The sequence below is a fragment of the Microtus ochrogaster genome, chromosome 7 (genome assembly GCF_000317375.1).
Source record: "Microtus ochrogaster isolate Prairie Vole_2 chromosome 7, MicOch1.0, whole genome shotgun sequence".
Taxonomy (NCBI): domain Eukaryota; kingdom Metazoa; phylum Chordata; class Mammalia; order Rodentia; family Cricetidae; genus Microtus; species Microtus ochrogaster.
In genome coordinates this window covers 63,389,069-63,402,122 of record NC_022014.1, presented here as the reverse complement: position 1 = coordinate 63,402,122, position 13,054 = coordinate 63,389,069, and the positions used below count along the sequence as shown (strand labels likewise).

General features: G+C 38.9%; 1 protein-coding gene across 1 annotated transcript in view; it reads right to left on the bottom strand.

Moving 5' to 3' along the window:
- Nucleotides 1-13,054, bottom strand: part of Trim37 (tripartite motif containing 37) — a 129,787-nt gene that overhangs the window by 57,959 nt on the left and 58,774 nt on the right. Inside the window, exons 18-19 of the mRNA XM_005350477.1 lie at nucleotides 12,607-12,801; nucleotides 6,842-7,150 (exon numbers count right to left, since the gene is read on the bottom strand). Of these exons, the coding sequence (XP_005350534.1) occupies nucleotides 6,842-7,150; nucleotides 12,607-12,801 (504 nt within the window). The remainder of the gene's footprint in view (nucleotides 1-6,841; nucleotides 7,151-12,606; nucleotides 12,802-13,054) is intronic.

Sequence of the window (13,054 nt, the reverse complement as noted above, 5' to 3'; positions counted from 1 at the left end):
GACACAAACAGCATATTCAAACAGAATCCCCGACTCTCACTTTACCCGCTCTGACACAAACTTTTACCACACACCTCAAACTAGTCTTAATCTCAGGACCTCCTGCTCCCTCTTGCGTGCTAGGATTAGGGTCTCTCTCTCTCTCTCTCACACACACACACACACACACACACACACACACACACACACACTTGGCTTTGAAGTGCTGCTCGGTGAAGGACAGCACTAATCACTAAGTTGCTTAGGCCAAAAAAAAAATATTCTCAGTTCCCGTCTTTCTCTCAACTACGCAGGCTTTTATAACTACAACTGTGACAGACCTGAATCCTATTGGCCGAAAAGAGACTAGATTCTGCATCTAGAACAGGACTGGTTACATACTTAGGATGGGACACTCAGTAAGAAAGGACTGCCATACTAAGAGCAAGTCTACCTACCATGGCTTTAGCTCCAGATTACATCACAATCTACACACAAGACACTCTAATGGCTGGTATTAAACCTGGAGCTTCTGCTCTGAAGTGTTATCACATCTTCCTCCACAATGCAGCTTCCTGAATAAATAGAGAGCTCAAACTCCTTACTGAAGTTTATCAGATTCCAAGTTAAACCCTGTCATCTCTGACTTCATCTCTTAGTCGGCTTTATTCATCATTCCCACCCATGCTAGTCTCCCTTCAACCCTTCAAAGACAATCTTGTACCAGTGAATTTCCACTTCTGTCCTGTTTATACAGAACACTGCTTCCCCAAGCCAGCTGAAGGGCTCAGGTCAAATATGTTCTTTACAGAGACTTTCTCTAACTACCGCCCAAGAACTAAGCTGTTCTTCATCTACTCCTGCTTCACAGTAGTAAGCATGCATTAAAACTATCTTCATTCATTTATACACAGATGTACTGTCTGATTCTTAACACTACAACTCAGGATCCACAAGGCCAGTGAAGTGTCATTTAGTGCCAAACATAGACTGAGCAGTCAAAACCCCTTAGTTCTCTGTTGCTGAACAATCTTTCTGTACACTGCGAAGATGTGTCTCAGCCAAGGCACCTTCTAATTGGTTTATTAAAGAGCTGACCAGCCGACCACCAGCGACTTGGGCCAGCGACTTGTGCCAAACATAAAAATAATAGGTATAGAAGAAGGAGTTCAACTCAAAAGCACAGAAAATATATTTAAGAAAATCATAGAAGAAAACTTTCCCAACCTAAAGAAAGATATACCTATGAAGATACAAGAAGCTTACAGAACAAACAGACTGGATCAAAAAAAAAAATTCCCTCGACACATAATAATCAAGACAATAAACATAAAGAATAAAAAAAGAATATTAAGAGCTGTAAAGGAAAAAGGCCAAGTAACATACATATAAAGGAAGACCTATCAGAATTATACCTGACTTTTCATTGGAGACAATGAAAGCCAGAAGGTCGTGGTTAAGTGTTATGCAGACATTAAGAGACCACAGATGCCAGCCCAGACTACTATACCCGGCAAAACTTTCAATCACCACAGAAGGACAAAACAAGATATTCCATGACAAAACCAGATTTAACCAATACCTAGCCACAAGCCCCGCCCTACACAAAATACTAGAAGGAAAATTCCAACCCAAAGAAGTTGGCTACACCAACAAAAACACAGACAATTGATGGTCTCATAGTAGCAAACCTCAAAGAAGGAAAAATGCACAAATTAACATCACCAACAATGAAAACTAAATTAACAGGAGATAGCAACCACTGGTCATTAATATTCCTTAATATAAATTGACTCAACTCACCTATAAAAAGACACAGGCTAACAGATTGGATACGAAAACAAAATCCATCCTTCTTCTGCATACGAGAAACGCATCTCAACCTCAAAGACAGACATCATCTCAGAGTAAAAGGTTGCGAAAAAATATTCCAATCAAGTGGACCTAATAAACAAGCTGGTGTAGCTATCCTAATATCTAACAAAATAGACTTCAAATTAAACTCAATCAAATGAGACAAGGAAGGACATTTCATATTAGTCACAGGAAAAATCCATCAACAGGAAATCTCAATACTGAACATCTATGCCCCAAATACAAGGGCACCCTCATGTAAAAGAAATACTTATAAAGCTTAAATCATACATTAAACCCCACACACTAATAGTGGGAGACTTCAACAGTCCACTCTCACCACTGGACAGCTCAGGCAGATGAAAAATGAACAGAGAAATAAGAGAACAGATGTTATGACTCAAATGGACTTAACAGACATAGAGAATATTCCATCCAAACATAAAAGAATATACCTTCTTCCCAGCACCTCATGGAACATTCTTAAAAATTGACCACATACTCGATAACAAAACAAACCTCAACAAATACAAAAAAACTGGAATAACCCCATGCATCTTATGAGATCACCATGGTTTAAAACTAGAATTCAAAAGCAATACTTAATAACAGAAAGCCCAGAAACACGTGGAAATTAAAACAATGCTCACCTGAATCATCAATGAGTCAAGAAGGAAATAAAGGGAGAAATTAAAAACTTCCTAAAATTCAATGAAAATGACCACAAAACATACCCAAATTTATGGGACACAATGAAAGAGTTATTCATAGCACTAAATACCTACATAAAGAAACTGGAAAAATCCCACACTAGTGAATTAACAGAACATTTGAAAACTTTAGAACAAACAGAAGCAAATTCACAAAAGAGAACTAGACAGCAGGAAATAATCAAATTGAGAGCTGAAATAAACAAAAAAAAATACAAAGAATCAATGAGACAAAGAGTTGGTTCGTTGAGAAAAATCAACAAATTAGACAAACCTTTATCCAAACTAACCAAAAGGCAGAGAAAGAATATCCAAATCAACAAAATCAGAAATGAAAAGAGGGACATAACAACAGACATGGAGGAAATACAGAGAATCATCAGTTCCTATTTCGAAAATCTGTACTCCACAAAATTGGAAGACTTAAAGGAAATGGGCAACTTTCTGGATAAATATCACTTACCAAAATTAAATCAAGGCCAGATAAGCAAATTAAACAGACCTATAACTGCTGAAGAAATAGAAACAGTCATCAAAAGTCTCCCAACCAACAAAAGCCCAGGACCAGATGGTTTCAGCTCTGAATTCTACAAGACTTTCAAAGAAGAACTAATACCAATACTCTTCAAATTATTCCACACAATAGAAACAAAAGGAATATTGCCAAACTCTTTTTTATGAGGCTACAATTACCCTGATACCCAAACCACAGAAAGACATTACTAAGAAAGAGAATTACAGACCAATCTCACTCATGAACACTGATGCAAAAATACTAAATAAAGTACTGGCAAATCGAATCCAAGAACACATCAGAACCATTATCCGCCATGATCAAATTGGCTTTACCCCAGGATGCAGGGATGGTTCAACATACAAATATCTGTTAACATTATACACCATATAAACAAACTAAAAAGTAAAAACCACATGATCATCTCATTAGATGCCAAAAAAGCTTTGGACAAAATACAACATCCCTTCATGATAAAGGTCTTGAAGAGAGCAGGAATACAAGGAACACACGTAAACATAATAAAGACAATATACAACAAGTCAACAGCCAACATAAAATTAAATGAAGAGAAAGTCACAGAGATCCCACTGAAATCAGGAAAAAGACAAGGTTGTCCACTCTCTCCATATCTATTCAATATAGTTCTTGAGGTCCTAGCTAGAGCAATAAGACACCAAAAGGAGATCAAGGGGATAAAATCAGAAAAGAAGTCAAACTCTCACTGTTTGCTGATGATATGATAGTTTATATAAGCGACCTCAAAGATTCTACCAAGGAACTTCTACAACTTATAAACATTTGCAGTAATGTAGGAGGATACAAGATTAACTTAAAAAGAAAATCAGTAGCCCTCCTATACACAGATGATAAAAGTGCTGGGAACGAAATCAGAAAAACAACACCCTTCACAATAGCCAAAAATAGCATAAAATATCTCAGAGTAACTCTAACCAAACAAGTGGAAGACTTGTATGAAAAGAATTTAAAATCTTTGAAGAAAGAAACTGAAGAAGACACCAGAAAGTAGAAAGATCTCCCATGCTCTTGAGTAGGTAGAATTAATATAGTAAAAATGGCAATATTACCAAAAGCAATCTACAGATTCAAAACAATGCCCATCAAAATCCCAGCAAAATTTTTCACAGACCTCGAAAGAATGGTACTCAACTTCATTTGGAAAAGCAAAAAACCCAGGATAGCCAAAACAATCCTATGCAATAAAAGAACTTCTGGAGGCATCACAACCCCCAAACTCTACTACAGAGCTACAGTAATGAACTGAAAACAGCCTGATGCTGGCATAAATACAGACAGGAGGACCAATAGAATCGAATCAAAAGACCCGGATATTAATCCACACACCTTTGAACACCTAATTTTTGACAAAGAAGCAAAAAAAAATATCAAATAGAAAAAAAGAAAGCATAGTTAACAAATGGTGCTGGCATAACTGGATATCAACATGTAGAAGAATGAAAATAGATCCATATCTATCATCATGCACAAAACTCAAGTCCAGTGGATCAAAGACCTCAACATAAAGCCAGCCACACTGAACCTTACAGAAGAGAAAGTGGGAACTACACTTAAACGCATTGGCACAGGAGACCACTTCCTAAATATAACCCCAGTAGCACAGACACTGAGATAAATAATTAATAAATAGGACCTCCTGGCTGAAAAGCTTCTGTAAAGCAAACGGCACAGTTAACAAGACAAAATAACAGCCCACAGAATAGAAAAAGATCTTCAATAACCCCACATCAGACAGAGGTCTGATCTCCAAAATATACAAAGAACTCAAGAAATTGGACACCAAATGATCACATAATCTAATAAAAAAAAATGGACTGCAGACCTAAACGTAGAACTCTCAACAAAGGAATCTAAAATGGCTAAAAGACACTTAAGGAAATGCTCAATATCCTTAGTCATCAGAGAAATGCAAATCAAAACAACTCTGAGATTCCATCTTACACCTGTAAGAATTGCCAACATCAAAAACACTGATGACAACTTATGCTGGAGAGGTTGTGGGGAAAAGGGAACACTCCTGCAATCCTCGTTGGGAATGCAAGCTGGTACAACCCCTTTGGATGTCAGTGTGGCGATTTCTCAGAAAATTAGGAAACGACCTTCCTCAAGACCCAGTAATACCACTTTTAGGTATATATCCAAAGGATGCTCAATCATGCTACAAGGACATGTGTTCAACTATGTCCACAGAAGAAATGTTTGTCATAACCAGAACCTGGAAAAACCTAAATGCCCCTCGACTGAAGAATAGATAAGGAAAATGTGGTACATTTACACAGTGGACCTCCACACAGCAGAAAAAATAACATCTTGAATTTTGCAGGAAAATGGATGGAGCTAGAAAACATCATTCTGAATGAGGTAACCCAGACCCAGAAAGACAATTATCATATGTACTGACTCATAGGTGGTTTTTAAACATAAAGCAAAAAAAAAAAAAGACAAAAAACAAAACAAAACAAAAAAACCCAGCTTACAAACCACAATCCCAGAGAACCTAGGCAACAATGAGGACTCTAAGAGAGACTTACATGGATCTAATCTACATGGAAAGTAGAAAAAGATAAGATATCCTGAGTAAATAGAGAATATGGGGACCTTGGGAGAAGGTTGAAGGGGGAGGGCAGAGGGAGGAAGGGGTACAGAGAAAAATGTAGAGCTCAATAAAAATCATTTTAAAAAATTTTTAAAAATTAGCTGAACGGCCAATAACTAGGCAGGATAGGATAGGTGGGATTTCCCGAGAAACTCTGGGAAGAAGGTAGAATCCAGCTAGATGTTGAGAAAATGCTGAGGAGAGGGAACAAGTCACATGGCAGAACGCAGAATAATATAAATGGGTTAACGTAAATTTTCAGAGCTAGTTGGGAAAAAGCGTGAGCTAAGACAAAACTTTCATAATTAATAACAAGTCTCCATGTCATTAATTGGGAGCTGATGGTTCAAAGAAAGTCCTGTCCTATTATATGAAAGAAAATATTAGAATCGGACTGGAAAGTAGCTCAACTGGTAAAGGCATTCACCATTTTAAAGCCTGACGACCTGAGTTCCATTCCTGGGACCCATGTGTTAAAAGAACTGACTCTACAAAACTGTCTGTCCTCTTATCTCCCGAAGTGTGCAGTGCACCATGTACATCCTCCCTCTCTTCCTCCCTTCCTCCCTTCCTCCCTTCCTCCCTCCCGCTCCCTCTCCCTCCGTCTCTCTCTCTCAGTGTAACATGTTGTACATTCTCCCCTTCTCCCCTTCTCCCCTTCTCTCCTTCTCTCTCTCTCTCTCTCTCTCTCTCTCTCTCTCTCTCTCTCTCTCTCTCTCTCACACACACACACACACACACATGCACATACACATATACACAAATTCTTTTTAAAAACGTCAAACAATTTTGGATGGAGAGAAACAAAGGCTATTTTAACTCATAAGAAGGGTAGAAGAGATAACTCTGTGGTTAAGAGCACTTACTACTTTTGCAGAGGACCTAGGTGCAAGTCCTAACTAACACCCATACAGTCACTCACAACAATCTATAAATCCAGATCCAGGGGATTCAATGCACTCTTTCTGGCCTCTGTGGGCATCAGGCATACACACATTATACACACACACCTGCCAGCAAAATATCCATATACATTAAAAAAAATTTAATTTAACTCACTAGAACAGAGACATTGATAGATTATTAAGTGAAAACAATGAGTCAAGTTGTTTTCATAAAGTTCATGGGAGAAACGACTTCTTCACTTACGGTTCCGTATGTAACAGCCAGCAACTGATGACTTTGCTAGGAGCTCCATTCCCAAATCCTGTAGTCTACCAGAGTTTTCAGGTCCACAGGTAGCCAGAGCTGCCTGGTCAGCACAAAACAGGTTTGCCTGTATGTCTCCAGAAGCAATCCCTGTGCCTTTTATATCAGATAGTGTTGTTTTCACATCGGTTTTCATACACCGAACTTCAGCCATTTGAGTTTTGAGTCTTTTGAGCATCTTTAGGTCAGAGGGCACTCGCCACATCGCCTGCTGCTTCCTTTGATCTTTATCTTTTCGAGAATATGATGCTGCAAAAGAAAACAAGTGAAAAACCATATTCATATAAATTTTAACATCCATGCCGGGCGGTGGTGGCGCACGCCTTTAATCCCAGCACTCGGGAGGCAGAGGCAGGCGGATCTCTGTGAGTTCGAGACCAGCCTGGTCTACAGAGCGAGTTCCAGGACAGGCTCCAAAGCCACAGAGAAACCCTGTCTCGAAAAACCAAAATAAATAAATAAATAAATAAATAAATAAATAAATGAATAAATAAATAAATAAATAAATAAATTTTAACATTCATGACCTCATTCTTTCCCACAAATTTAAAGTGCCAAATGTGGTAAGGTGCTTCGTTGTATGAGAAAAGAACATACATCAAGCCTAGAGAGACTGCTGGTATCAGTGGTTCTCAACCTTCCTAATGCTGTGATCCTTTAATATAGTTTCTCATGGTGTGGTGACCCCCGACCATAAAATCATTTCATTGCTACTTCGTAACTGTAATTCTGCTGCTGTTATAAATTTTAACGTAAATATCTAATACGTAGCGTATCTGATACGCAACCTCCAAAGGGGTTACAACCCACAGGTTGGGAATCTCCTCTGACTTAGTGGATAAGGCACTTGTTGCCAAGCCGAATAATCTGAGGCCCAAACCTAGGATTCTAGCACATGGTGGAAGGAGAGCACGGGGACTTGCACACTGTCCTCTAACCTCCACACACACCACGACACACACACACTCATGTACACATACACACCTACACAAATAGATGACATAAAACTTAAGAGTATGCATTAAATTCTACCACAGAAAACACAGGTCCAACTATCTTAACCTTATTCAAAGTTTAAAGCTTCAAGTTAAGAGTCTGGGTCATAATCACTTCACTGAATTATATCTTAATTCTAAAGTTTAGAGGCTGCTCTGCCTTATGTTTTTTTGTCTTGTTTTAAATACTTTTCTCAGCTTCTTTCTATACTTCTTACAGTCACAATCTAAAAAAATGAAAAAGAAAAACCTAGAAGTCAAACATGTCATCAACTCAGCTCTACCTATTCTTCTATGTAGACATATAATTCCAGATGGAACAGTGCCCCAGATACACCCCATCAGCAGCCCTCTCCATCTCCATCCTCATAGTGGATTCTGAAATCTCTGTGGCTACAGGAAAAGAGATGCTACTAAGAGCCTATCTCCAAGCCTGCAAACAGACCCCCTCAGATGTTCAGATACCAGAGAATGAGAGACACTGTCTCACACTCCCAATGAAGCTTACAGATGAAAGGCTACTAGGTTCCTGGGTGACATCAGAGAACTACCAGTGACAGAGACCCCACCTGTTTAACAGGTGTACTCCCCTAATTTACTGCTCCACATCCTTCAAGTACCACATTCCTTCCCAGAATTCCCTCTTCCATCTCTCTCCTTGCTGCCCAGGAATCATAAACAGCCAGGCTGTACACTCCTGCTTCCTTTTTCCTGAAATCTGTTAGAAGGGACCCACACACACCTCTTGGGCCTAAAGTCCCCTCAGAGTGCTCTACCATGCTTCTGTCTTTCAATGACATTAATAACTTCCGATAAATTTCTTATCCCAAAAAAACAATGTTCCTCAGTGTCCCCTGGAACTCCAAACCTGTGTGTGACTTTTCAGTTCCTGATCATCTATTGGATGTTTTCTAAAGGCCAAAGCAGGTATTACTTTATGCTCAGAAGAGCCGCATGGAAAGTACTGGATTGCACACAAGCTCCACACTACCAGGTTCTATTATCTACTGATAGCTTTAGTCTCAGCTTCTAGCAGACACACACACCCCAGCTTCTTGGAGTCACACTTAGGTGAAGACTTCCAGAACAGATATAGCCCACAGTTCTAAGGGTAATTAGAAGTGACTTCAATCTGTATTATTTCTTTTATAGTGTTTCCTCACAGCTTTGGGGAATAAGAAAGAGTCCCACATACCTTCTGGAGCCATGATCTCCCAAACTCTAGCTAGCCACCTGGCTGCAGAAAACCCATTTCTGTCCTCGCCTCCAAAAGGCTGGAATTACAGGCAGGCTGCCACATCCACTCGACAGTCACATGTGTTCTAAGGAAGCAAACTCTGGTCCTCGCTCTTGTCGCTTGAGCATCTAATTACCTGCTGGACCACTTCCTTAGCTCTTAGAACTTTTTAATGCCAAAAAAATTCCTGAGAGTTTATCCCATTCTATATACTTTAAGCATTTGTCTTAAAAATTGTCAGTTTACTCTCTCACACCAGAAATGAAACCCTAGACTAAGTATCCTGTCAAAAACTTTCATTTATCTGTTTCATCAGTACTGTTCATTTTCTAAAGTAAAGTTTAAATCAAACCACTACTAAAATCAAACTTCTCTATCCTCTACTGTGATTAAATTCAAGCTAGCATTCAAGAACTTCCATAGGATGAACCAATGTGATTACTTCATTCTGTTTAGTACTAGATACCTTAAAGTTGACTTCAACTTGATACCCTGGTATCATTTATGACATCCCCTGGGCACAGCAATTAAGACCATGAACAGGCAATGAATTTGACATATAGCAGATGTCCATTAGCTTTATGATTAAAATATGAATATGCCAAGAAATGAAATTAACAAACTCCACACAAGCCTTTTTAATAAAAGAAACAAGGTTCTTTCTGTGACTTTATTAACCTTATGAACATCCCCCCACCCCCAGCCACACACATACAGGTTATTTTGACTTGGCTCCTTATATTGTTTTATTGGTCTTTCTCTTTTCCAAAAGGCTCTTCATTTGGTTCTTTTTGTTTGTTTTTGTTTTGTTTTTGACGACAGGGTTTCCCTGTGTAACAGTCCTAGCTGTCCTGGAACTAAACATTCCAGAACAAGACTACTACTGTTAATATAGTCTGTATGCATTCCAATGACATTCAATATTTTCAAAAACATGATTTTACCTATTTATTAAATCTATTTGTAAATCAAATTGTAAAATTGTTCCTCTTAAAGTTAAGTCAATTATACATGTTTATTTAGAGCCAGACTTGACCTGCTTCATTTGGACTTTGACATACCACCAATTATCATTCAAGCCAACAGTTTTCAACCTGTGAATTGCAACCCTCCTGGCGGTCGCATACCAGATATCCTGCAGGTCAGATATTTACAATATAATTCATAACAGTAGCAAAATTACAGTTATGAAGCAGCAACAAAAATAATTTTTTTTTATAGTTGGGGGTCATTACACCAGGAGGAACTATATTAAAGGGTTGCAGCATTAGGAAGGTTGAGAACCACTGATTTAAGTGAACCTTCACACAGAATGTACTCAAACCATAAATGAAGAGCAACTGTCCCAGAACCTAGCTGAAGACAGTCTTTCAAATGGAGGGGTAAGACTTTCAGAAGTATGCTTTAAGAAAATAAATGAACTGGTTCAGGCTGTAACCTCCAAACTGCTGCAGTGGCTCTGTGTTTTCTACACAGAGGTTCTATGATTTTGTTCAGAAAGTGTGAGCTCTGCTGCTTTGAGAAATCACCAAAATCCCTGTCTACATCATGGTTGGATAGAATACTACGATTTAGAAAGGTAGGGAATGTCAGTCTGTTTCACTACATACCAAGGATGCAGTGGAAAGCACTCCAACAAAAGCGTTGTTTCTCCAACCCCAGGAACGGGAAGCTGGGGAGGGACGCAAGGGCCTAGCACATACTAGGCAAGCACATTACTACCTAGTAATACCAAAGGCCCCTAAAACTTGTCTTTAAACTGTAATAGCATTAATGGTAAATCACTATCTGTGAAAAAAATCTCTATCTCGTCAGGTGGTGGTGGCGCATGCCTTTAATCCCAGCACTTGGGAGGCAGAGGCAGGCAGATCTCTCTGAGTTCGAGGCCAGCCTGGTCTACAAGAGTCAGTTCCAGGAGAGGCTCCAAAGCAACACAGAAAAGCCCTGTCTCAAAAAAACAAAAACCAAACCAAACCAAACCAAAACAAAAACCAACTCTATCTCTGATTCAAAGAGCCTAGACTGAACTATACAAATGGCTGTCTTACTACAATAATGCATATTTTTCTCTTATATAGCTTTGGCATAAAATACTGTGGATAATTAATACACATTTTATAGTAGTATACTATTTGTGTTTTAATAAATAAAGCTTGCATGAAGATCACAGGGCAAAGCAGCCATACTAGTCAGACATACAGGCCAAGCGGTGGTGGTAGGCACTTTTAATCCCAGGAAGATGGATCTCTGGTAGTTCAAAGCCACCCTGGGCTACACAAGATTGAATATCTAAAAGAGAAAAAGAGCTCACAAAAAGGTGATCCCAGCATTAGGGAGGTGGAGACAGGAGCAATATGGCTGGGCAGAAAGAAGAATATAAGGTGGATGAGACAGGAATTCAGTGGGGTGTCGAGTCTTCAGGACTCGTAGAGACAGGATCTCATCCATTTTTGGTCCAAGGTAGAGGTAAGAGCCAGTGGCTGGCTGCTTTGCTTTTTTGATATTTAGGCTGAACTACAAAATCTGTCTCTGGGTTTTTATTATTTATGCTACAACATTTTCTCAGGTTTTGATGTTCATTTGTATGCATAAGTGTGTGTGAGACAGGGTCTTATACTAGGTTATCTGATGGTTGGTCCAGAACTCATTACGTAGACCAGGCTAGCCTTGAACTCATTGAGATCCACCTGTCTCTGCCTCACACCTGATAGAATAAAAGATAAATGTTATCATGACCAGCCTTGTTTGATTTCTTGAAACAGGTCACACAATATAGTCCAGGCTGGACTTGAACTCACTATGAAGCCTAGGTTAATGTTAAACTCAGAGCAATCCTCATGACTCGGTCTTTACCATCCTTATAACAGGTATGTGCCACCATGGCAGTGGTAAGCATTTTTCCTTTAATGAATAATTAAGTAAATGTTTTTCTATTTAGACACATTTCCCCTTGAAAGGTAGGCCTGAAAAACTGAATCCATTCACAAAGAAGACAACTGTACTTCTTCCTATGGCTCAAGCTAGCAGTTAGGCACAAAGAGAAGGCAACCATTTAGAACTTTCTTCGTTTTTCTTTGCAGTGTTAGGGATCAATTACAAGGATTTGTGTGTGCTGGGTGATTACTATCTTCTGAGCTACACACCCTAGCCCCAAAACCTTTTCAAAGGTTTAAAAACAAATTCAAAATTTGTTTTTGACACAACTCTTGAGCAACAACAGGGAAAATGAGGCAAAGGGCTGTAGGTCCAGTTCACCCAGGACAACAAGATTCTGAGTTCAATCCTGAACACACACATGGGGGTGGAGGGTGGGGTGGGGATTAGACAGGTTGAAAAAAAAAATCACTCATATGACATGAATGAAAAATCATTTTACTAGAGAAACATACTATATTCCAATACTCAGATGAGACACCCAGAAATTCAATAGTTCTTTCAGAGAACCAAAGGAAAAAAAGACATTATTATTTTACCTGTGGGCTGCAAAAGTGAAGTAGATGGACGAGGCTGTAAGCCCCACAGATTTTCCATATTGCTCCGGTCCTTAAGATCCAATAAATGTATTAAGATTAAAGGATCAATGTCTAATAAGCTACTGGTAGCGGCAGAGCATAAATGTGCTCTTCTTGACATTCTGCTACTGGCACCCACATAGCTGTGATTACTACCTACAAAAGAAATAGAGAAAACATACTGTATATATCTGTACATGTTTTATTATTTTTTTTTAAATCCCAATTAGTGGGTGAATACCTGTCTGCAGATCTGTGTCTTAGATTGTGTTCATAATGAAAAGCACAGAGGAACCATACTGTCAAGTAATAAACATCAAAACAATGACTAAGCATGGGGTTTGTTACTATCTATAATTCAAGAATAATCAACCGGGCGATGGTGGCGCACGCCTTTAATCCCAGCACT